Source organism: Phacochoerus africanus, chromosome 15, assembly GCF_016906955.1.
Source record: "Phacochoerus africanus isolate WHEZ1 chromosome 15, ROS_Pafr_v1, whole genome shotgun sequence".
NCBI lineage: Eukaryota > Metazoa > Chordata > Mammalia > Artiodactyla > Suidae > Phacochoerus > Phacochoerus africanus.
Genome location: NC_062558.1, coordinates 105,437,640 through 105,464,194, shown reverse-complemented (window position 1 = coordinate 105,464,194; position 26,555 = coordinate 105,437,640). Strand labels below are relative to the sequence as shown.

Genomic DNA, 26,555 nt, shown 5'->3' with positions numbered 1-26,555 from the left:
GCCTCTCTCCCTTTCCCTTCTGGTGAGCATTTGGAAAGTAGGAAAAAGAGAAGACAATATAGATAGTCCATGGAATCTATGTCTTGGATTAAAATGGGTCCTCAAATTGAAATATTTTGAAAATGACTGTTTTAGGGCCAGGGTTCTGAACATTTTTAGAGTCATGGACTGCTTTAAGAACCTGATGAGGGAGTTCCCGTTGAGGCTCAGCAGTAATGAACCCAGCTAGTATCCATGAGAATGTGGGTTTGATCCCTGGCCTTGCTCAGTGGGTTAAGTATCTGGTGTTGCTGTGAGCTGTGGTGTAAGTCGCAGACGCGGCTCGGATCTCACATTACTATAGCTGTGGCATAGGTTGGCAGCTGCAGCTCCAATTTGACCCCTAGGAAACTCCCATATGCTGCATGTGTGGCCCTAAAAAAGGCAAAAAAAAAAAGAAAAGAAAAGAAAAGAAAAATAATCTGATGAAAGCTACTGGCCCTCTCGTCCAAAAGAATGCATATCTCCAATGCATCTAATATTTTGCATCTGATCTAGGGGCTTTGTATAACCCATGAATCCATCCCAGGACCCGCAGTTAAGAACAAGAGGAGGGGTTTGATCCCTGGCCTCATTCAGTGGGTTAAGGATCCAGTTGTGAGCTGTGTTGTAGGTCGCAGACGCGGCTTGGATCCAGCTTTGGGCTGGCTCTGGCATAGGACCGCAACTATAGCTCCGATTGGACCCCTAGCCTGGGAACCTCCATATGCTGTGGGTGCGGTCCTAAAAAGACAAAAAGACAACCCCCCCCCAAAAAAACACCCAAAAACAAAACAAGAGGAGGGCCTGGGAATGGAAACAGAAAGATCTGAATGGTTGCCGGATGCAAGTTTGCCATCCCTCTCTCTGGTAGACTCCAGCTGAGTTCTTGGAATTTCAGGGAGAGGAATAAAAATTGGGAGGAGAAAAAGCAATCAGGGGAGAGTGTTCCCCTAAAACAAGGACATATATGCTAACTTTTAATAAATGCACTCATTGCTCTTTAATCAAGAGGGTGAAAATAGAAGCAGAGTGATTACCTTCTTTCAAGTGTCTCTTGGTGGAATACATTTTACTCAAGATAGAACCACAAGTGTAATTGACCTCAGCAGGTGCGTGGAAGCAAACTGATTAATAAATAAAACTTCACAGTGGGTGGGAAGGAGGCAGAGTAGTAGTCTCTGTGTTACGTTTTAGAGCTCAGTGGATAAACAGCACAATGCTTTTAAGAGAACTGTTCTTTATATTTATTGATTTTGCTAATGCCCCAAACAAATGACACCCTTCTCCAGTTTTAGGGTGTCATTTAAGTCCATGGGGTTTTTGTGTTGGTCTTGGGACCCCTTTACACTCCTAAAGACATTATTGAATACCCCAGAGAGCATTTGTGCATGTGAGTTGCATCTATCAGTATTTACTGTAATAGAAATTAAAATTGGGATGTTAAAATATTTAAAGATAACAATAATAAACCCACTATAAGTTAAACATAAACTACATATTTTTATGAAATATAACTATTTTAAAATTCAGAGAGCAGAGTGATACTATTTTACATTTTTTGCAAACCTGGCTTAACAGAAATATAACTAGATTCTCATAACTGCTTCTACATTTATTTTGATGGACTAAGTTTCTTGGTTGAAATCTATGAAGAGAATCTGGCCTCACACAGATAGGTATTTGGAAAAGGGAGGAGTGTTTTAATAACTTCTTCAGATAATTGTTGATATTCATCTTTCATACAACACCAAACTCAAGTGGTAGCTTTTAAAAGGTTAATTGCAATGTGGAATCTGAGACTGTATCAGTCAACTTTTCATTTTGTGCTATGTTAAAATCCATTGATCTGTCTTGTACTTTGAATGGCTCTTTCACCTATGCGTGACTTTGTCACATTAGGTAGTCATCATTTGGAAAATGTTGGTTCACTGAGTTATGCATATCTTCCTAATGTTGACACATTTAATCATACAGTATTTTTAAAAATCACATTCATTAATATCACTTATAAGAAAAAACCTTATGTATTGGGAAGCTATCAAGATGACTCACTGAAGAGACAGAAACAAATTTTCCAAAATTCTAATTTTAACTTGAAAGCTAGAATTTTATCAACAATGAAATATAGTCAGTTATTGTCCTTGAAATAACAGGCTCACTTTATGTTCAAGAAAATGTCTGCCCCCACCCAACTATGAATAGCCATATTTTTCAGCTAATTGCTTTTTCAGGTAGAACAGGTATTTCATTAAAAAAAAAAGTTAGCTCAGTTCATAACTCAATTGCTTAAGGGTATTTTGTCAAGACACAGACTAATATGCAGCAGAATTTCATCACACAAAAGAGTAAAAAGACATATTCAGTGGAGTTCCTATTGTGGCACAGCAGAAACGAATCCAACTAGTAACCATGAGGTTGCAGGTTTGATCCCTGGCCTGGCTCAGCGGGTTAAGGATCCAGAGTTTCCATGAGCTGTGGTATAGGTCACAGACGATGGCTTGGATCCTGCGTTGCTGTTGCATAGGCTGGCAGTTGTAGCTCTGATTTGACCCCTAGCTTGAGAACCTCCACACACCACGGGTGTGGACCTAAAAAGTAAAAAAAAAGATATATTCAGGGATCACGATTTAATAGGATTAGTCATTTTTACTGCTTTATCAAAGAAATTCCTAAGTGAAAGTGGCATTTTGTTTTCTTCACTGAGAGTGAGAAACCTACCAGGGCAGTTTGGTGTTACTGCCTGGATTCCTGCTCCAGTGCTTGTTTTATCTACCAGTGCTTTTGCACTGTCAGTGCAAAATGTCAATACAGTGGAAAAAGCAAGTAACATCCTAGTATTATTAGGAAAATGGTTTTGACCTTGTTAAGCCGCCTGAAAAGGTCTCAGGGATGCCGTGAGTTTCCTGCTTTAGTTGCTATTTTTTATTTTTATTTTATTTTTTTGTCTTTTTGCTATTTCTTTGGGCCTCTCCCGTGGCATATGGAGGTTCCCAGGCTAGGGGTCGAATCGGAGCTGTAGCCCCCGGACTACGCCAGAGCCACAGCAACACAGGATCCTATCCGCGTCTGCACAGCAACGCAGGATCCAAGCCGTGTCTGCAACCTACACCACAGCTCACGGCAACGCCGGATCGTGAACCCACTGAGCAAGGGCAGGGACCGAACCCGCAACCTCATGGTTCCTAGTCGGATTCCACTGCGCCACAACGGGAACTCCTTAGTTGTTATTTTAATCTTTGCAGAATGATCATTTGGAAATATTTTAACTGCCCAAACAAAATTCGTCCACCGAAAATAATGATTAAATGTTCAGTCTACTTGTCTTGACCTTAATGAGCCAGCCCGTGCTGTGCCCAGCATAACAGGTCATGTTATTTTGCGTCTCAACAGTATCCGCAGGAAAAAAACAATGGACCAAAGGTGCCGGTGGAGTTGCGTGTGAACATCTGGCTGGGCTTAAGTGCTGTTGAGAAGAAGTTCAATAGCTTCGCAGAAGGAACATTCACCGTCTTTGCTGAAATGGTACATTTAATGACATCACTGTCTTTTCCTCTTTGTGGGGGTGTACATTTACTTTTTATCCTAAGGGAGAATATTCAGATGTCAAACCAAACACCACCATAATCATGACCTGAAATCCCATTCAGGAGCCTTAACTAAGTGGGTAGGGAAAGATGGATGGATGGGGAGGGCTTACCAACTGCATTGGGACACCCCAGAATGAGAAACACGCAAGCAACCCAGGAGTAAGGGCACTTGAGAGGTGCCAACCTTGAGAATCCTGCTTGGGGTCTGAAGTCTTTAAACCCCAGAAGACTCCCACAGAAGACTCATTCCATGGTTAGGGGAAGCCTCAGAGGAGTTTGCCCAAGAGCAAAGAAAATGCTGCCTTGGATACTTCAAAAACAATAGAGATAATTTGTAACTCCTTCACTCAGTTAAAAATCCACTTAGTTAATTAAAAGTCTCATTACAGTTAAACCAATGAAAATAATTTTCACAAACTTTTGCAGCCAAAAGCGGGGTTATTTGGGTTTTTTACTCCAAGTGCTTATTGATGTAAATTTATTAGGTGTATTTAGTTGGGTCTCTTCTGACAATTTTCGGATGAGCTCCATTCTTCTACAGATGGGCCTTTGTGCTCAAATAATTGGGGAGAAGATGATCTTCATTCTAGTTGATTTGTAATTGTGTTTCTGCTGCACACCACTGTGCCTGACCACTGGTTCTGATCTGCTTACTGGGCAAGAAAAATCTGCGGCCATCTTTTCGTTTTGCTTTTTATATATTTAAAAGTATCGGGCACATAGTAGGTTCCTATAAGTACTTATTAAATGCATACGCATATACATAAGAGGCGACAGAACTTACCCACCTATCCAAGCTTTTAGGGAGTGGTGGCTTTATGCCAGGCACAGAAGCAAGTGGCCAAGATGATGAGGAAGCCACGCCCTGTCCTCAAGGATCTCGTGATCTATCGCAATGATTGTAAAACCAAGTGTCTCATTAAATAGAATCCCATCCCTGGGGATTCTGATTCTGTTGCTAAATTAGGGATTAGCACCTGCAGTGATTCCATTGAGGGTGGAGACAGGGCGTTGTGGTCCACTTTGAGAAGCAGTGAACCCCATGGGAGACACACGCAAAGTCCTTAGACTTGGAAGTGCAGGCTTAGACGTATGAGTAGAGATCAATGGGAGTATGCTGGGGGCCACTGGGGAGGCCCTGCGTGGTGGATATTGATGTCCAGGTGTCTGGGCAGCATAGACGGGGCATCAGAATTCACAGGAGAGAGGCTTGCTCCTGCGCTCCTGTGGGATGTCTTGGCCTCCATCTGCCCTCTAGCTCTGTGTCTGAAGCTAAACCCAGAGAACTTGGCGCTGAGCAAGGAGCAGCCCTTCCACTATTTCCCACTTCCAGATCCTTCCCTGCACAGAGTGAACTCGTTTCAACTCAGAGAGAGAGATGACCTACCCATTTCAGTTGTTTTGTATGACTATAGTGTCTCCAACTTCTAACAGCCTGAGAGTACCAGGAGGCGCACATTCATAACAGGGATGGAAATGTCACTGGTTCTCGCCTTCCTGGGCTAATACCAAACCTGGGTTCTCTAAAAAGATATCCTGTCCCCCCCCGCCCCCCATTTCTGGAGGTAACTGAGGTACATCACATGTGCTCACAGTCCTGCCCCACAGCTGCTGGTTAACAGCCATAGCCTCAAACCACAGGAGTCTCCCATCTCCACAGCTGCTGCCACCCTCTCGTCTATACCAGGATCCTTGCCTGGATCTTATTACAGCCACGCTGGCTTCTGAGTAGAAGTGCAGGAATTACTCCTCCACTCCATGTCCTTGTCACATGGAAACCAAAGGCACCATGTGTATGCCCCTGAGCCTCACAGCCCCTTGTGATAACAGTTCCTTTAGCTGCTGCCTCAAGCTCAGAGCTGTAGCTGAAACAGGCACTACTGGGTCCACTTGAACCCAATTTCCTCATCAGGTCCCGACTCAAACTTCCTCCATCCTCCTTCAGCCAAAACGCCCCTGTTGCTTAAGCAAGTCATCTTCTCCCTGAACAGACAGGTGGAGATTCTCAGCTTGGACCCAGCTTGCTCTCACCACTGGCAAGTCTCATCCCTTTTTCTGGCTGACATACTGAAAAACAGACCATTGTAGATTTATGAGTTCTAACTTAGAGAGGAAGGCCCTGTAAACCTGAGTCTCCCATTGCCACCAAACTTGTTTCAGAAAAGATCTTGGTCTACTCGCCACATTCCAGAGGGGAGGAAGGCTCAGAACTTCTGGGCCACATAAAGGCTGGGCGCTAAAGGACCTTCATGTTTCAGATGGGTTCCTTGTGCTGTCTAAGATGTGCACCATCAATTATAATATCATTCCTGTGGGGAAATGTGCTCCAAGTTCTAGGCAGCAGACTTAAACTTTTAGAGGACTATACATTCATAAATTGAGGACATTTATAGGTATCTAAAAGATTAGGTTCAGAGAACTCTTCGGAGCCATTCAAAATAATGGTAGAAACAAGTAGCATGATATATCACTGTTTACAAAACAGTTTCACAATCATTTGTACATTTGAACTACAGAACAACCCTATGAGAAAGGTAGTATTATCCTCAGTTTATAAATGAGAACCCCGAGTCTTAGAAAGATGAATAATTTACCCAAAGTTGTATAATCAGTTACAGCCCAACTCAGGTCCGTACCTTCTGAATATAAAGCTTTTTTGCTTTTTCTCATTGTTTAGCCTAAGTCCTAGATGGACTTGAAAATGTATGTGTTGGCTTTATTTCTTGCTCCCTGATGATGTTTCTCCAATTTCTTTTTAATAGTATGAAAATCAAGCTCTTATGTTTGGAAAATGGGGCACTTCCGGATTAGTGGGTCGTCATAAATTTTCTGATGTCACAGGAAAAATAAAACTCAAGAGGGAATTCTTTTTGCCTCCAAAAGGCTGGGAATGGGAAGGAGACTGGATCGTTGATCCTGAAAGAAGGTAAGTTTTCCACTTTCTGAGAACAAAGGATCTTCATGAAGCCTTTCCTTAGAAATTGCTAAATGAATCGTCTCCATCATTCTTGGTCATATTTATGTAACACTCACTGAGCAGAAGTAAGTCCATAGAAACTTGAAGGATGTCATCAATGTCCCATAACAAAACAAACAAATGTAAACACCTGGTACTAACATAATGAAGACTTTATTACGTGTGAATGTGTCAAGCAGTGGGCTAAACGCTAGCATCATCTTATTAAATGTGGATTCCAGTCCTATAAAATAGGTGGTCACAAAAATCATGAAGAGTCTGAGATTTTTATCCTATTTGCAAGCTAACAAGTCACTGGCCACAGTCTCTTGGATGTTGGCAGGAGACACAGGAATCCTGCATCAGAGGCAAAGGACTTTGTTGCCCATAGCAAATAGAAGTACCAGAGTATCAACATTCGCTCTCATTCTCCAAGCCCCGATTCCCACAGGGTGACAAAAAGAGGTCTAGATGACGTTTATACATGAAGTAGGTTGTATAACAGGAGAGGAAGCCTGAGTTTAGGGACCCTAATCCTTTGTAATGGGTGGTAAGCATGCCAGCCCTTTGCTCTGGAGAGAGTCACTGTCTTCTGAGGTTGTTCCCTTGACGTGATAATCTGTAACAAAGGTCTTTAGAAATGTAAGAGATGCACAAAGAACCATCTTCCAACAGAAAATAGTTATTATCTGCACTTTACAAATGATGAAACTGAGACCTGGCGGGATTAAGTCTCTTGGCCAAAGGCACATAGACTCTGAATGGGTGCATTTATTGAAGGAAACAAGCTTGTGAAGATGGGTTAAGCTTTAAACTAGAGCTCACTCTCTCTGTCCACATTCATTTTCTGTAATCACACAGGAGTAGGGAAGGGGGCGGGTGAGTGTGCTGGGTCTGGTTTGTTAAGACCCAGTGTTTGCACATGATTGCTTTTCGCCCAGGACAGCTTGCTTTGGATGGAGCTGGGGTTGCTGGTGAGGAGAAGGGAATAGGATTTGAAATGGAAAGAAGGAAGGTTAGTGAGGATAGGGAAAGGCTGGGGAATTGGAACTGGAAAAGCAGAAGGTCAGAGCTTGTCAGAGCTGGATGGGACTCCAGAGGCGGCAGCAGTTCTCTCCTCCTCTGAGGCCTAGAGAAGTGATGGATAAGCCCAGTTTATACAAATGGTGGGAATCTCTTGTCTTCTGATTTCTTTCCAGTGCTTGATTCTAAGGGAGCAAATGGCAGGGAAAATATGCAGAGATAGTAAAGGAAAAAAGAAACCTCAGTTGACTGGGTACCTAGCAGAAGACAAGTCAAAGTTGGAATGTCTGTATTTTCCTCTATGGGTTGTCAAAAGAGTTCTGAACCTAAGAGGAAAACTGGCATGTCAGGGAGTCAGTATGGATTTCTCAAGTGCCCAGATGGACTTGGGAGTCTTAAATGACCTGGTTGGGCTGTCATTCCTACCAAGGAACTATCCAGAAAATGTAAACTCCCCCCTTCAGTTTGCGTTAGGTAGACCAAGCAAGCGGTGAGTAAAAGTTTCCACACTTGGCCCAGGAGGCCGTCTGCCCTCTGTTTTTTAAAACACGGGGAATGAAGAAAGACCACTCTCTGGTCTTTTGAACTATCAGCCAAGCTGAGAAAAAGCTGAATGGCCCTGAACTGAAACAGGAACGGAAGCCTGGTCCCCCGAAGAAGCTGCCCGTGAGGCTGTTTTCCCAGTCCCCACCCTAAGGAGCAGCCCTGCTAATTTGAGAGGTTCTCTGTAATTTAGGTCTCATTGTGGCAGCCGGCCCCTCTTCAAAGGAACGTCAGAAGCTATTACAGAGTGGAGTTGGGGGTGGAGAGAGGAGTGGGGCGAGGAGGGCCACCCCCAGGGTGTAGATGTTTCTCGGCCATTGGAAATAGCTGGGGTGGTCGGTGACGTTTCTCCTTCACTAACGCGAGCCTCCTCCTCCGCAGCTTGCTGACCGAGGCAGATGCGGGTCACACGGAGTTCACAGATGAAGTGTATCAGAATGAGAGCCGCTACCCTGGGGGCGAATGGAAGCCGGCAGAGGACACTTACACGGATGCGGTGAGCCCGGCTCCTGGGATAAGCCCTCCTGCGGGAGGTCTGTGAATCCACCAACCACAAGGCTGGGCTCTTCTGCTCCATCTCATGCTCTGAACAGCCTTCTGCCTGTAATTTAAGCCTCCAGAGTACATCTGTAATTATTTCTTAAAGAAAAGACATGGGGCCCACTTAACTAGGTGTTGGGTTGGGCAAATTCTTTTACTGTAAATATTTATCTAACTGGTTTTTTAAATCATGACAAATTGAATGCTCATGTCTTTAGCGTATTCAAACAGCATAAAAGGAAATGAAAAGTAAATCCCACCCCACCCCCCAGAGATAACCAGTGATAGTAGTTTCCTATTCCTATACAAATATATAACTTCTTTTTTTCCCCCACAGAATAGAATTGTGTTGTAGGCACAGTTTTACAACTTGTTGTTTTCACATGATGCTGCATCTTGCACATCTTTTGATATTGATACATGTAGATCTATGAGCCTTAAAAAAAAAATGCCTGCAGAGTGTTTTATTATATGCACCCCTCCCATAATTTACTTAACTAATCTTGTCCTTGGGGACATTTAGGATTTTCTTTTTCCCCAGTCTGTTTTGTTTTGGCTTTGGCCATGCCCATGGCATGTGGAAGTTCCCAGGCCAGGGGTTGGAACCTGCACCACAGCAGCCACCAGTGGTTAAGGACAACACTGGGTCCTTAACCTGCTGCACCATAAGGGAATTCCTGGTCTTTGTTTTTTGCAAACAGTGTAACAGTGAACATCATTATATATACATTTTTATTCACTTAGGAACATTTGTTGGTAGGAGTGGTCCCTGCATTGGTTTGGTCAAGATTTCAAGGCATATAACATTTTGACACATACTGCCAAACTGTTTTCAAAGAGGCTGTACAAATTTATATTTCCAGAAACAGCATAGTAGAGGGCTGTTTTTCTAGATACCATCCTACTTTTATATCTTTCTGAATATATGAATAGATGGTATCCTGTTATTTCAAGTTACACAATGTTAGAGTAAAGCTGACTAGTCTTCTGTACGCTATGGACCTCCTTTATTATGAACTTTTTTCATAACTTTTAATACAGAATTTAAGTCAGTATTTAACAAAGACCTTGTCAGTCTCACATGTTTAGCATCTACGACCTCCAGTAGCTTTACCCCATACTTGAAAACATGTGTTTTTCATGCTTCATCCTGCTCTGTGGGGTCTTTCTAATATAGCTGCTCATAGCATTGCTTCATTTCATATTAAGCTGAACCCTATGAAATTGCTGATATTTAACCTACGAAAACAGTTCCAATGGTTTAACATATCATAGTCCCTCAAAGTGGAAACAAAGTATTCTGAAACAACAACAACAACAAAAACTAGTTAGTGTATAGCAATTGTAGGTAAATAAAGATTAGAGATTTTGGTGTTGCTATGGCTGTGGCGGAGGCTGGTGGCTAAAGCTCACATTAGACCCCTAGCCTGGGAACCTCCACATGCTGCGGGTGCGACCCTAGAAAAGACAGAAAGACAAAAAAGAAAAGAAAAAAAAAGATTAGAGATTTTTCTGAGAAAGTTTGACACCTGTGTTGGTATCTAAATTAGCATGTGATCTCATAGATAAGTGCAATGAATCCTATTTCAGCTTTTGCATCTTATTTAACACTATGGCTTCTTTCTCTTCATTTGTTGTGTTTTGTTTGTTTGTTTTTTTAAAGAATGGTGATAAGGCAGCATCACCCAGCGAGCTCACTTGCCCTCCAGGTTGGGAATGGGAAGATGACGCATGGGTCTATGACATAAATCGTGCAGTGGACGAGAGAGGTAACAATTGAGATCTAGTACCTGACCTGCAGCAAGGACTTGGTTAACGTAGTAAAGTTTCCTTGGGAGGGAGGAGCCCTCACTCCTGTTGGTCTCAGACAACCAGGTCCTGTGGTGTCACCTGTGACTATTCATATGCAAAATCTGAAGGACAAGAATGTGATTGGATAGGTTGGGGGTGGGGGTGGAGTGGGAGGCATCAAGAACGAAGGATACAAAGTAACAGGGCACCAGGTAGCTGGACTTTGAGATGCTGGGGGTCCAGCATGAGAATTTGAGAGGGAACTGGTGTTTGGATTTTCCCTATTCTAACCACATCCTACCCTCTGTGGGGTCACCACACACAGGGATCCCCTAGCTCAGAAGACAAACAGTAAAATGCCTTAAAAATCCTCTTCTTCAGAGAAAATGTTGATTATTGACATAGCTTCTGGTAATGTTTATCCTTTTCTATGAATAATAAGGTTAAGGAACTGGAATGTTTAGAATTATCAAAAGAGAAAAATTTTTAATTAATTAATTTTTTTGCTTTTTTAGGGCCACACTCACAGCATGTGGATGTTCCCAGGATAAGGGTCACATTGGGGCTGCAGCTGCCAGCCTATGCCACAGCCACAGCAACTTGGGATCAGAGTCGCAGTTCGCGGCAATGCTGGATCCTTAACCCACTGAGCCGGGCCAGGGATCGAACCTGCCTCCTCGTGGATACTAGTCAGGTTTATAACCCTGTGAACCACAACAGAAACTCCTGGTTTTTTATTTCTTATGAGATGGAGTAGTGCACAGGAAGGACTAGCACTGGTAAAGAAGATTTCAAATAAGCTATAAGTTTCTTGATGATCTTGATGCACACACCAGGCCTTATAATAATAAACCTTTAGTATAAACTATATGCTAATCATGGTCCTAGTGCTTTGCATGCATTATTTTGATCAATTCTTTTAAAGAAAATATATTTTACCTTTATGCTGGGGAAATTGCACCACACACAGGTTTACTAACTTGCGAGAAACTTTTTTTTTGTCTTTTGTCTTTTTAGGGCCTCACCCATGGCATATGGAGGTTCCAAGGCTAGGGGTCTAATCAGAACTGTTGCTGCCAGCCTACGCCAGAGGCACAGCAACACCAGATCCGAGCCACATCTACAACTTACACCACAGCTCATGGCAACACCAGATCCTTAACCCACTGAGCAAGGCCAAGGATCGAACCCACAACCTCTTGGTTCCTAGTCAGATTTGCTTCTGCTGCGCCACGATGGGATCTCCACTTGCAAGAAACTGTTTAAGTAAACAGCCAGCATGTGGTGGTGCTGTATTTGAACCCAAGCTGTTAACTACATAGGCCATATCCTTGGTCATTCTCCCCATCTGCCTCTTGTATTGTGCTTTAAAGTACAAATGTGGAGTTTCTGTTGTGGCTCAGCAGTAATGAACCCGACTAGTATCCATGAGGACTCGGGTTTGATCCCTGGCCCCACTCAGTGGGTTAGGGATCTGGAGTTGCTGTGAGCTGTGGTGTAGGTCACAAACGTGGCTCGGATCTGGTGTTGCTGTGACTGTGGGGTAGGCTGGCAGCTTCAGCTCTGATTTGACCCTTATCCCGGAAACCTCCATATGCCATGGGTGTGGCCCTAAAAAAAGAGGAAAAAAAAAAGAAACGTGGAGGAGAAGCCCGTGACCGCAAAGGAAGCTTTTTGAAGAGGGAGCCAGGGGAATAGGGAGGGCTGTGTTCAGTTTGGGTGATTGTAGCAAAGTGAAAGAAGTGATGGCATTCAGTCAGACAGTGGAGAATTTGGGGAGCAGAGAGTGACTAAATGCCTCCGGGAACTTTCTTTGGCAGTCTGGCAAATGGATCTCCTTTGACTAACCATTCAAACTCTGTTCCAGGCTGGGAGTATGGAATTACCATTCCTCCTGATAATAAGCCCAAATCCTGGGTTGCAGCGGAGAAAATGTATCATACCCATAGACGGCGAAGGCTGGTCCGAAAACGCAAGAAAGATTTAGCACAAAGCACTTCAAGTACTGCAAAGGTAAGAGGGGCGATGGGGAAAGGCAGGGGGGGACTGATCACACAGAACCCCCTGTTAACTAGGCTATTTCTGTGGAAACCATTTGCCTATAAAGGGCCTGATGCCCTGCTCAAGCTTCTCAAATTGTGTCTCCCCTCCCCCTGCAAACCTACTGATTTAGGAACTCTAAATCATTCTGGGTTCCAACTAGTAAGTCTTCCAGGTGCTTCTGGAGCAGTATAAATAGTGAGAACCACTCAAGGGGCAATGATGGAAATTATTTTGGTAGCAATAGCTCAGGACTTGGAACAAGACACCTAAGAATTCAAATCCTGACTTCATTTACTTTCTTAATCTGCGAAGTGGGTATAATACCTTGCATCTAGTTAGGTTATTTTACTTTTAAAGGATTTTTATTTTTTCTGTTATAGCTGATTTATAGCGTTCTGTCAATTTTTTACTGTACAGCAAAGTAACCCAGTCACACATACATATGTACATTCTTTTTCTCACATTATCTCCATCATGCTCCATCATAAATGACTAAATCTAGTTCCCAGTGCTATGCAGCAGGATCTCCTTGCTTATCCATTCCAGAGGCAATAGTTTGCATCTATTTAGTTAGGGTATTTTATAGGCGTAAATGGAATAATAATAAAATGAGTGGAACAAGCATACTCATATAACAATAATAAGTGGCCGGAGTTTCCGTCATGGCTCAGTGGATACGAATCTGACTAGCATCCATGAAGACGCAGGTTTGATCCCTGGCCTCACTCAGTGAGTTAAGGATCCAGTGTTGCCGTGAGCTGTGGTGTAGGTGGCAGACGAATTTCCATTCTGGCATGACTGTGGCTGTGGTGTAGGCCAGTGGCTATAGCTCTGATTCAATTTGACCTCTAGCCTGGGAACCTCCATATGCTATGGGTGCGGCCCTGAAAAACAAACAAACAAACAAAAAAACAATAATAAGTGGCATGTTTTATGTGCCTTCTGTAATAATATGCATCGTCTACAATCCACAAAATCTGAATTTTATTCCCGTTTTATAGATCATGCTCAGAGGTTTCATGGATTTACTTTAGACCCTGTGTCTACTAAGAGATAGGGTGTTTGAACCCAGGTTAAGCTCATTCCATATAGGAACCCTTTCTCTTCCACAAAGTGCCTGACTCGTCGTAGATGTGATAAAGTGACCTTTTATTAGACAGTGAGCTTCTTGGTTCTTCTGTGGTTCCATCTTTGTAGCCTTCGTGCTAGCTCAGGAACTTGTTCCTAATAAACAATGGAGTGGGACGAATGAGCTGATGAATGAACATTTGTTTTGCAATCATCCCTATCCCGATATTTCTAGAGGCCCTTGACTCTCTCCCTCCACATGAGGAGACCAAAGTGAAGTGGAGAGAACACTGGCCACCCAAGTCAGAAGACTGGAAGCATGGCCCAGTTCTACCAAAGAATGTTGCTGAGACTTTGATCATGTTCCCCGCCTCACTCCTGGCCACATGAAGTATTTCAGTGCCACTAGTAACACTGCTGGAGGGTCCGTTACAGGGTTGTGTTTGACCGGGATTTTCTGTTTATTCAAAGTTGGAAAAATAGCCCTGACAATAGTAATAACTTGCATGGTGCTCTTATTGCTGAGATCCTAAATATTATTCTGTATTATTTTAAATCTACTCAATCTATTCGTACTTTTAAGATATTCACATAAAATTTCCACCACTATGGAGTTCGCGTCGTGGCTCAGTGGTTAATAAATCCGACTAGGAACCTTGAGGTTGTGGGTTTGATACTTGACCTTGCTCAGTGGGTTAGGGATCCGGCGTTGCCATGAGCTGTGGTATAGGTCACAGACAAAGCTTGGATCCCACATTACTATGGCTCTGGCGTAGGCTGGCGACTACAGCTCTGATTAGACCCCTAGCCTGGGAATCTCCATATGCCATGGGTGCGGCCCTGGAAAAGACAAAAAGACGAAAAAAAAAATTCCACCACTAAAATGTCAGCTGTGTGAGGGCAAGGACCCTGTCTTTTTCTTCACTGCTTCCTTAGCTCTTAACATAATCCCTGTCACACAGGAGGCACTCTGAGATAATTTATATGGAAATAAAGCTAGCAATGACAGAAGTACTATACCCCCATTTATTAATTATTAGCTATAGAAGCTATTAGCTTGGCAAGACACTTAAACCCTGGGGAGCATGGTAAAATGTTTTCCCTTCTTTATGAAACGGAGATAATGTTTTCCAAACTATATCACAGTAGCAATATTCTTATGAGCTAATGAAGTGAGAAAATAGAAAGCAATTTGGAGAAGAATCTATCTGCTTTACCCTCTCACTCCCCCCTCAGCCAGAATAAGGTGCCCCTTCCTGTTGGTACAGCCACCACCTTGGCAATACCTTATTTCACTTTTTATGTTCTTATTTTAAATTTTATTTTTTATTAAGTATAGTTGATTTAAACATTGTGCCAATTTCTATTGTACAGCAAAGTGATTCATTTAGACATACATATATATACATATTCTTTTTTATATTCTTTTCCATCATGTTCTAGCTCAAGAAATTGGATATAGTTCCCTATGCTATATAGTAGGACTCACTGCTTATCCATTCTAAGTGTAATAGTTCGCATCCTCTAACCCCAAATTCCTCATCCATTCCTCTCTCTCCCCCTCTCCCCATTGGCAAGCCTAGGTCTTTTTTCCTTGTCCTTGAGTCTGTCTCTGTTTCATAGATAGGTTCATATGTGCCATATTTTAGATTCCACATACAAGTGATATCATATGGGATTTGTCTTTTTCTTTCTGACTTCACTTAGTATGAAAATCTCTAGTTACATCCATGACTGTTGCGAATGGCATTGCCTCGTTTTTTATGGCTGACATCTCATTTCCCTTTAATTGCCTGCTTATCTCTCTGTCACCCCACAGTCATCAGCTCTGCAAGGGCAGAGAGCCCGTCTGTTTTGTTCTTTGCTGTGTCCCTGCTCCCAGCACAGCGCTTGGCACAGAGTAGATTTGCCTTAGCTATTTGTTGCTTGATCAGATTAATCCACTTCATCAGTATGAGGAAGGTTGTTGTTAGGGTTATTACCATTTAATGTTTTACTTTCTGTTTCAGGCCATGGAAGCACTTGAAGACCGGGACGGCTGGGAATATGCGTCTTTAATTGGCTGGAAATTTCACTGGAAACAGCGTAGTTCAGATACCTTTCGCCGCAGACGCTGGAGGAGAAAAATGGCTCCTTCAGAAACGCATGGTGCAGCCGCCATCTTTAAACTCGAAGGGGCCCTTGTAAGTAATAAGGAGCCAAAACTCAAATGATATTGGCAGAGGGAAAACACGCAAGTGTTGGATATAACACCACAGACGCCGTAGGGGTCCCTCCAGTACTATAAGACAGCACATAATTTGGGAGAAAGCCACACATCCTAGGTGCACAATAATTCTAGAATGCATAGACCATTAATATGTGAAAGGCTCTGAGAAGCCCGTCTACAGACACACCTGTTGAATGTTGTTTCTTCTAGCCTTTTCCAAATATATCTGTTCCAAAACCTTTGCTTCAGGTGACATCTGTTAACATCCCAGACATAGGTTCTTTGGCTCATATCTTGGAAACTACAACTGTTCAACAGACCAAGAAAGTTAAATATCCAGATGTGAGGGGGAGGAAAACAGAAGGATGGCTCATAAAATTAGAGAACTGTTCATAGAGAAGCACCATAAAAAGGCAGGGAGGAAAGAAAGCAGAAAGTTGGAGGGAATGAATGAGAAAATGGAAGTGGTTGATCTAAAACAATGTGGTGGTCAGGGACCATTATTGGAAATTTGTCTTTAGACACAACCTATTTTATACTTCTATGCACCAACCCTTCTCTGTTCTGCCGTTGCTCTTTTTCCATCTCCTTTATGCTCTTCCTTGTTTTTTTCTTCAGGCCCAGGGTTTGGTAAACCTGGCCTTGAGGTAGAAGGGCTGGATTTGACCTCCTGCTCTGTCAACGTCCAGCTAAGTGACAGTCACTTGCTGTCCTGGGCTTTATTCATCTTTAAAAATGGAGTGATTGGGGGAGTTCCCATTATGGCTCAGTGATAACGAACCCAACTAGTATCTATGAGGACGCAGGTTCAATCCCTGACCTCGCTCAGTGGGTTAAGATCTGGCATGGCCATGAGCTATGGTGTAGGTTGCAGACTTGGCTTGGATCTGGCATTGCTGTGGCTGTGGTGTAGGCCAGTAGCTGCAGCTACGATTCGACCCCTAGTCTGGGAACTTCCATATGCCACAGGTGTTGCCCTAAAAAGACAAAAAAATTTAAAAATTAAATAAAAATAAAAATGGAGTGATTGGATGAAGAAAATCTCTTTTAAAAACAACCAGTCCTGGAATGCTTAAGTCTTACATCTGATTCTGATTTCCTCTCCAACAAAGAATTTATGATGATTACAATTAAACAATGCCACTGTACAATTTGAAAAACAAAACAAAACAAAAAAAACCAAACAACCAGTCGAGGAGTTCCCACTGTGGCACAATGGGTTAAGAACCAAACTGCAGTGGCTTGGGTTGCTGCAGAGGTGTGGGTTCAATCCCTGGCCCAGGGCAGTGGGTTAAAGGATCCAGCATAGGTTGTACCTGCAGCCTGGATTCAATTAGTAGCCCAGGAACTTCCATCTGCCGTGGGTGCGGCTATGGAAAAAAAAAAAAAAAAAAGAGCCCACTCCATTTGTAATTCTTGCCCCTTTGTTTTTAGGCATTGTTCATTGGTTTTCCTGCCTCTTATTTTAGGGTGCAGACACTACAGAGGATGGAGATGAAAAGAGTTCAGAAAAACAGAAGCACAGCGCCACCACCGTGTTTGGAGCAAACACTCCCATTGTTTCCTGTAACTTTGACAGTAAGTTTTAAATATGTATTTGTGAATTTCACTTTATCACTTTTGTCACAAGAAAACTCTTCAAATCATCAAGTATGATGGAAACCCCTTTATGCAAACATGGCTTTCATTTTCTTCACTTGGTGGAGAAATTATATTTGGGGTAGAGGGTGGTCAAATCACTGATTTTAACATGATCTGCCTGATATGTACTTGTTCTGTCCATTAAGCTTCCCCCAAAGATTATATTAATTAGGAAAAAAGATTGATAAGTTTGTTTAATTTCAATGAATTTTTTTTTTTTTTCTTTTTGAGGCCACACCTGCAGCATTTGGAAATTCCCAGGCTAGGGATTGAATCAGAGCTTCAGCTGACACAGCCACAGCAATGTCAGACCCAAGCCACATCTGCAACCCTACACCACAGCTCACAGCAGCACCGGATCCTTAACCCACTGAGCAAAGCCAGGGATTGAACCTGCAACCTCATGTATACTATGTATTCCTTTCCACTGTGCCACAATGGAAACTCTTGGTTTCAATGATAACCTGCAGGAATTTTAGAATGAGGCAGGTCTCTGCAGTAGTAATAATGAATACTCATAGAAGTCTAGCATGTGCCAGGCACTGCACATATATTAACTTGTTTAATTCTTGTAACAACCCTGGAAGGCAGGTACTATTATTATTCTCAGTTTTACAGGTGAGGAAATCAAGGTGCAGGAAGATTAAATAACTTGTCCAAGATCTTACAGCATGAAAGCAGCAAAGACAAGATTTGAACTCAAGCAGTCTAATTCCCAGAATCTGTGGAGTGAATCTCAATGCTCTACTGTCTCTCCAATTAGGTGGCTTTGCATGGGCAAGTAGAGGGGATAGTGTAGCAGGAAGGGTCGTATATGCACTAACATCATAAGAATAAGGAGTATAAAGACTTTGAAATATCAGAGAAACGTTTAGCAGATAATGATTTCTTAGGTCTGGTGCTGAAATGGTATAGAAGGCCCTATTTCTACAATTTCTGCAGAGTCAGTGTCATTTTAAAGGTCAGTGATGTCAAGCAGTACCCTAAATCCAGGCAGCTTGTACCAGGAATATATTCTCCTGGTTGACACTTGCATTGTAGTATTTTTATTTATTTTTATTTATTTTTTATTATTTTTTTGTCTTTTTGTAGTATTTTTATTTTTTATTTATTTATTTATTTATTTTTTGTCTTTTTGCCATTTCTTGGGCTGCTCCCATGGCATATGGAGGTTCCCAGGCTAGGGGTCAAATCGGAGCTGTAGCCGCCGGCCTACGCCACAGCCACAGCAACACAGGATCTGAGCCGCATCTGCAACCTACACCGCAGCTCACAGCAACGCTGGATCCTTAACCCACTGAGCAAGTCCAGGGATCGAACCCGCAACTTCATGGTTCCTAGTCGGATTCCTTAACCACTGAGCCACGACAGGAACTCCTTGTAGTATTTTTAAAATACGTTTAATTTCGCAAGAAGCAGAACTACTTTAGGAAGACACATCATCACCATTACATGCGTTTTTGACCATGGGGAAATAGATTTGGGTAACCCATGTATCTGAAACATGTATCATCTCCACATAGAAAAATAGCAGTCTACAGTGTTCCATTTCTTGTAAGTAACCTCCATCCTGTTCTTTTTAGGAGTCTACATCTACCATCTACGCTGCTATATCTATCAAGCCAGAAACCTCATGGCTCTAGACAAGGATAGCTTTTCAGGTAAAGGAAAAAAAAAACTACAGCAACAAAAAAACTCCATCTCACACATTATTGCACAGCAGGCTAGCTTGAGTCTGCTCTTCATCAAGTGGATGCTTTTAGTTCTTTCTCACAACAAAAAGCCTTTCTACGTTGAGATTAGTTTGATATGCATGAGGTCAATTGCTCGGTCATTAGATAATTGCTGAGTGTGTTGAGCATAGTTGCTGAGAAGATACATGGTCTTTTAGTACTAATAATCATTAACTGATTAAGTGATTAAAAAAAAATTGAGAAGAAAAGAGTTTCTGCTTTCTTTTTATATATGTAGCTGTGTTTTCACCCCTGGCCTCTTGGGTGGATTGGTAAGTCAAGACTTTTATATATGTATATTTTGTAGTTTTCTTAAGTTGACCAAAGATCAAAGATCACCAGTTCACCCATTCCCCTACCTTGAAGTCCATCTTAACCTTCACTGCTGCCTGCTCCCCAAATTCCCAGCACCATCAAACCATGAGGCTTCATCACCCCCTCACAGTGACACCCCACCTGGTTTTGTTGCTTTTGGATTGGTTCTCAGAGGAAGGTTCTGGGCACCTGCCGCTGGGAGATTTGTGCTGTGGTTGGTGGGACCATGAATAGTCTGGGGCTCCCTGAGCTGTAATGGGGAGCATTCCACTTCCATTCAGGAAGCAGAGAGCTTCCTGGAGCCTCCTATAGAAGCCACTCCAAGAACAGTTGCCTGACATTCTGGCACGCTCACATCAATTGTGAGGTGTGTTCCGAGCACTGATATTATCCAGCGTTTGTGAATGATTTCCTTTTCTGACAAATTAAAGCAGGTGGAAGATTGTCTCTGTAATACACATCTCCAACATGGCTTTTGAAGACATTTTGAGTATTCACCACCAGGGGGCACGCAATCATTAAAAGTTAGTTAATTTCTTAAGTAACTTTGCATAAAACTAAGCACATTCCTTGAAGTTTGAGAGAGAAGAGATAATCAGGGGAAAGCATGGAATCCCATTCGGGAGATGCTACAATGCTAAAGCCAAGCGTCCTTTTGGCTTATGCAAAAGCTTCAAGTTAGATATTGGAGTATTGCTCTGTAAGTCAGCTCCCAAGCAGTTGCAAAAAGGTTTGGGGAAATTACTTAGCATGGAGAAGAAATGGATTACTTTCTCTTTCTTGTATTTTTCAGCCTTATTGAGATATAGTTGACAAGTGAAGTTGTAATATATTTAAAGTGTACAATGTGATGATTTGATATACGTACACATTGTGAAAGGATTCCCACAATTAACACATTCATTGCCTCACATAGTTACCTGTTTGTGTGTGTGAGAGAGAGAGAGAGAAAGAACAATTCTACTCGCTTAGCAAATTTCAGATATACGTTAGTGTTAATTGTAGTCACCATGCTATACCTTAGATCCTCAGACCTTATTCATCTTATTGGTGAAAATTATACTCTTTTACTAAGTTCTCCCCATTTCCCTGCCCTCAGCCCCCGGTACCACCATTCTACTCTCTGTTTCTATGATTTTGACTTGTTTTGTTTTGATCCCATGTAGAAGGGATACCATCTGGTATTTCTCTCTCTCTGTCTGTCTGGCTCATTTAACGTAATGTCCTCCGGGTTCATCCATGTTGTCACCAATGGTAGAACTTCCTTCTTCTTTTTTTTAATGGCCGCAACCACACATATGGAAGTTCCTGGGCCAGGGATTGAATCCAAGCCACAGCGGCAATTTACCATAGCTGTGGCAATGCCAGATCCTTAACCCACGGCACCACAGTAGGAACTCCAGGACTTCCTTTTTTTTTTTTTTAAGGCTGAATGATAGTCCAGTGTGTATGTGTATTTTTTCTTTATTCACTCATAGGTTGCCTTTCATTTTGTTGATGATTTCTTTTGCTGTGCAGAACCTGTTAGTTTGATCTAATCCTACTTGATTATTTCTGCTTTTGTTGCCTTTGCTTTTGGTGTCAAAATTCAAAAGAATCATTGCCCAGCAAATGTCAAGGAGCTTCCCTATATTTTCTTCCAGGAGTCTTACCATTTCAGGCGTCAGCCATAGCCCTCCTCTGACTCTCTTTTTCTGTTTTAGATCCATATGCTCATGTCTCCTTCCTTCATCGAAGCAAAACCACTGAGATCATCCACTCAACTCTGAATCCCACATGGGACCAAACCATTATATTTGATGAAATTGAAATCTATGGGGAACCCCAAACAGTCCTACAAAACCCCCCCAAAGTTGTCATCGAACTTTTTGACAGTGACCAAGTGGTAGGTAATTTAGAATTTCTAAGATGGCTTAGGGGGTGATGGAAGTTTATAGGGACGGTGGTCAGGGAAGTTTAAGGATTGCTTGTTTCTCTAGGGCAAAGATGAATTTTTAGGTCGAAGCCTGTGCTCTCCTCTGGTGAAACTAAACTCAGAGATGGACATCACGCCCAAACTTCTCTGGTACCCAGTAATGAATGGAGACAAGGCCTGTGGGGATGTCCTTGTAACTGCAGAGCTGATTCTGAGGCACAAGGTACGTATTGAGAGCTCACGGATGAATTTTTTCAGAGTTGCTTCTTAAAACATCTGTTAACAAGCCAAGTGCCCTTTACTTGACCTAAAGGGAGGCACTAACATTCCCATGTTTGTTTCACAGGATGGCTCCAACCTTCCCATTCTTCCCTCACAAAGGGCCCCAAATCTGTACATGGTCCCCCAGGGCATCAGGCCTGTGGTCCAGCTCACTGCTATTGAGGTAAGCGTCTTGCTCTGTTTTTATGGATCCAGTCAAATGGATGTGGCTATGGAACTGGAATCTTACTGCATATTCTCTTGCTGTCTCCAGTGTCCTGTAGAATTTGTCCCAAAAAACGAAATTGAACAACTCAGTCCCAACATTCCTGAGGAGATCTAGAGTTCTCATACTGGGAGCCCGTGGATTTCTAAGTTTCTTGGGTCAGCTGGAGAACTGGGAGAGAAGGATCAGACTCAGGGCAGTGTGTCCAGATGCACAGAGAAAGGAGACCTGAGAGGGAGGTGGAGAGAGGGAAGGGGTAGGGGGAATGGTGACAGGTTGGACTGTCAGAACAGGTATGAGAAGCTTGATGGAGGGTGTTCTGTCTGCTACTGAGGTCTCCTCCCTTGTCCAGGCAAGCAGCTGGAGATTTCTGTTCTCAGGCTTGCTTGCTAAGACTGAGGAAGATGGCTTTCAGTAGTAGCTGTCTTTTTTTAAAATTTGTTTTTTAAATACAATTTTTACATGTTCCACTCCATTTACAGTTATTAAAAATATTGGCTACACTCCCCATGTTCTACAGTATATCCTTGGAGCCTGTCTTATACCCAGTAGTTAGTACCGCCCCCTCCCCATCCCCCCATACTGTCCATCCTCCCCCCACCAGTGAACCACTAGTTTGTTCTCTGTGAGTTGGCTTCTTTTTTTGTTAATAAATATTCACTCATCTGTTATATTTTTTAGATTCCACATATAAGTGATATCATGCTGTATGTCCTTTTCTGACATTTCACTTAGCATCATGCCCCCCCAAGTCCATTCATGTTGCTGCAAATGGCAAGATTTTGTTCTTCGTTATGGCTAAATAGTATTCTGTGGTCGATGTGTACCACAACTTCTTTCTCCATTCATCTATTGATGGGTACTTAGGTTAATAGCTCTTGTATTTGAAGGCTCACATGTCAGACACTGTGTTAAGTTTACACTTGGTCCTCAGAATCACCCTATGATAGGTAATGCTCTCAGCTTCATTTGCAGATGAGACAGAAGGAGGTTACTAACTGGCCAGAGTCCTCAGACCTGTGATATGGTGCAGCCAGGGCTGATCCCTGCCTTGTTAATGGTTCTGTTTTATAGCGAGTGGCTCAGGAGAAGGACAGGGGCAAAAGCATCCTCTCTGTATGACCCCCAGGCTCTGTAGGCTAACACTGTCAGAGATGTTGGGCAAATCTGCACAAGTCAATCTTAAAGAATTTGCCAGTTATTAAGAAAGAGTTTCTAGTGTCACTTGGTCCCCATGCTGTACAGCGGAAAAAATAAATAAAATAAAAAAAAAAAAGAATTTCTTACTTTTGAATATTATTTTTGGATTTCTTCCCTTCTCTTTACATTGTTTTCTTAGATTCTAGCGTGGGGCTTAAGAAATATGAAGAATTACCAGATGGCATCTGTCACATCCCCCAGCCTCATTGTGGAGTGTGGAGGGGAACGGGTAGAATCAGTGGTGATCAAAAACCTTAAGAAGACGCCCAACTTTCCAAGTTCTGTTCTCTTCATGAAAGTGGTACAGTATCAAGACTCTGTAATAGTCCATGCCTGTTGAATAACTGAATTGTACCTGAAGAATGAATATATACAAATCACACACACATTTATGTATATGTATTTCCAGAGTCTGACAACTGATAGAAAAGCCCTGCTCCACAGAGTTCCCATTGTGGCTCAGGGGTTAACGAATCTGACTAGGAGCTATGAGGTTATGGGTTCGATCCCTGGCCTCACTCAGTGGGTTAAGGATCCGGTGTTGCCATGAGCTGTGGTGTAGGTTGCAGACACAGCTCAGATCTGGCGTTGCTGTGGCTCTGGTGTAGGCCGGTGGCTACAGCTCTGATTAGACCCCTAGCCTGCGAACCTCCATATGCCGCAGGTGCGGCCCTAGAAAAGACAAAAAAAAAAAAAAGAAAGAAAAGAAAAACCCTGTTCTGTAGTCAGCTGGTCCATGACTTTTCCTCCTTAGATTCTCACACCATGGTGATAATTTCTTAAAGCTCCAGTGACACAGAAATATCTATGAGTGATACTAGTGTATTTCTCCAAGAAACTTCCCACCTGTTCAGCTCTGTACAACAGGCTCTTGGTCAGTCCCTCGTGAGCAGAATATTAACCCTCAGCTGTGCCCTTACAGGTGTCCATGGACTAGAACCCTGCAGATAGTGACTGCCGGCTGGGATAGGGGTAGCTGGAGAGTGACGGGGTGATTGGGGCCCCACCTCCAGGTGTCCCTGGATGGCTCCTTCTTTGTCCATCAAATTTCCCCTTTGGTTATTAGAAATGGGGCAGCCTCAGAACAGGTCACAGTTCTCTGCCATTGACCCCAGATTGCTTTGGAGCAAGAAAAGGTTATGGGTTTTTTTGTTGTTTGTTTGTTTTTTGGTGACACCCAAAGCATGTAGAAGTTTCTGGGCCCAGGGATCAAACGCATGCCATGGCAGTGACAACATGGGGTCCTTAACTCATTGCACTGGGGAATTCCCAGTCTTTCCATTTTTAAAGCCGTTAAATCCTTACTTTTTTATAAAAGAAAAATCTATTTTACTCTACTATATAGAAGATGGAGGAGTTCCCATTGTGGCTCAGCAGGTTAAGAACCTGATTAGTATCCATGAGGATGCAGGTTTAATTCCTGGCCTCACTCAGTGGGTTTAAGGATCTGGTGTTGCTATGAGCCACAGCATAGGTTGCAGATGTGACTTGGATTTCAAGTTGCTATAGCATAAGCTTCAGCTGCAACTCTGATTTGATCCCTAGCCTGGAAACTTCCATATGCCACAGATGTGGCCCTAAAAAGAAAAAAAAAAAAAAAGGAGAGAGAGAGATGGAAAGAAAGGCATTTCCTCACTTTGATGGGATGGAAGGTATAGGACCCTCCCATTCCTTTCCCCACCCCAATCATTTCCTGCCTTTGGCATCTGAGCAGACCTCTCTTGAACTCTAGGGTCATGTGGCTTAACTTCTCTTAGAGATGAGGAGACTGAAGCCTAGATGGGGGAAATGCCTTGTGCAAGTTCCCTAGTGAGCGCCAGGCCTTGCCTGTTATGCTGCAGTGACTGTCGAGATTGCAACAGCAGCTGCACACAGCTCCATGGTGGCTGCATTCTCTCCCTGAATTAGGTCTTCAGTCCTGCAGAGCAGGCATGTTCATCCCCTTATGTGTGCTTTGGTGGAAACTTAGAGGTTAATTTCACACAGAAACACCACTAGCAAGTGGGTGGTCCGAGTTTGGACTTAAGGTCCCTCCAACTTCAAAGCCCCTGCTCATCCCCCTATGGTGGTATAGATGAGTGCCACCTGGATGCTCTAAGCCAGAATCCGAGAGTGATCCCCTGGGCCACTCTACCCATCCTTGTCCCCTCCCAAGCTCTAGACTGGAATCTAGCCTCGGTAAGCAGGGATGAGGAAAGCTAGTTCAGTTGACCCCAGCAAGGACGGAGGTAGAAATCATCTGAACCACAAATGCACCAGACAGACCTGAGACCAGCCTAGGATCCCCCAACCAGACAATGTCACCAAGGCCACCAGACTCCATGTGGAGCAGCCAGGAGGCATTGAGAAACAATGAGCATCCCCTTTTGGCCCTAAACTCCCAAGGCTCAAAGACTCTCAAGCCACAGTTATTTCCCAGGAAAGTTCAGTTTTACCACAATCATTTCTAAATTTTAACTAATTCTGAATAAATGCTAACTTTGCATCTTGTTACAGAGCAGAGTCAGGTACTAAGTTACTGTCCTAAGTATTTCACATAGATTAATTCTGCAAGCCTACCATTACTGAGGAGATTGCTGGGACATAGAAAAGTTCCCTGAGATCATGCCAGGATTTGGTCCTGGGCATCAGGCTCAGAGCTCAGGCCTTCTGCAACGTGCTGCTTACTGCGAGTGCCCTGGGCTCTGCCAACAGCAAAAAGAGCCTGAGTTGGTCCCTTTGAGGGAGTTGATTGGCAAAGCTGCCCTTGTCAGGTCTTATACAGAGAAGTGACCCCTCCCTCTGTGACCCCCAGTTCTTGCCCAAGGAGGAATTGTACATGCCCCCGCTGGTGATCAAGGTCATCGACCACCGGCAGTTTGGGCGCAAGCCCGTCGTGGGCCAGTGCACCATCGACCGCCTGGACCGCTTTCGCTGCGACCCTTATGCAGGAAAGGAGGACATTGTGCCGCAGCTAAAAGGTAAAGTGCAAGTCTCTAAATCACATCTCGAGACTTTTCCTGTTGAGCTGATTTAACCGTTACAACCTTCTCAAGGTAAGTACTCACTGTCCAGATTTTGCAGATTGAGGAAACAGTTTGATTTACAATACTGTGTCACTTTCCCAGGGTAGTATCCTTAGTAAGTGGCAGAGCCCCTCTTGAGTCCTGGCCTCATTTGGGGGACCCAGTGCTCAAGCTATTACCGTATTAAGTATCCAGCGCCTCAGTGAATGTAAGATGTCTTGTATTGTCCAGCAGAGAAGACAAACAAGGCAATGGCAGTTCGCGTGGTGGCTCAGCAGGTTAAGAACCCGACAGTGTCTGTGAGCCTGCAGGTTTGGTCCCTGGCGTTGCTGTGGCTGTGGCCTAGGCCGGCAGCTGATGTTCTGATTCGGCCCCTAGCCTGGGAGCGTCTATGTGCTCCAGGTGTGGCTCTAAAAAAAAAAACAAAAAGCAAAAAAGGCAATGGGTAATTGTAGCTTAGTGTGATACATAATTTGAT

At 43.2% G+C, this 26,555-nt stretch overlaps 1 protein-coding gene across 4 annotated transcripts in view; it reads left to right on the top strand.

Moving 5' to 3' along the window:
- MYOF (myoferlin) overlaps positions 1–26,555 on the top strand; it is a 172,140-nt gene that overhangs the window by 109,257 nt on the left and 36,328 nt on the right. For all 4 annotated transcript variants that reach the window (XM_047762378.1, XM_047762376.1, XM_047762377.1 and 1 more), the window contains 13 exons: positions 3,412–3,543; positions 6,371–6,534; positions 8,512–8,626; positions 10,334–10,439; positions 12,329–12,474; positions 15,582–15,755; positions 17,251–17,359; positions 19,006–19,083; positions 21,174–21,355; positions 21,450–21,608; positions 21,732–21,830; positions 23,212–23,373; positions 25,867–26,032. In XM_047762378.1, coding sequence (XP_047618334.1) covers positions 3,412–3,543; positions 6,371–6,534; positions 8,512–8,626; positions 10,334–10,439; positions 12,329–12,474; positions 15,582–15,755; positions 17,251–17,359; positions 19,006–19,083; positions 21,174–21,355; positions 21,450–21,608; positions 21,732–21,830; positions 23,212–23,373; positions 25,867–26,032 — 1,792 coding nt within the window. The remainder of the gene's footprint in view (positions 1–3,411; positions 3,544–6,370; positions 6,535–8,511; positions 8,627–10,333; positions 10,440–12,328; positions 12,475–15,581; positions 15,756–17,250; positions 17,360–19,005; positions 19,084–21,173; positions 21,356–21,449; positions 21,609–21,731; positions 21,831–23,211; positions 23,374–25,866; positions 26,033–26,555) is intronic.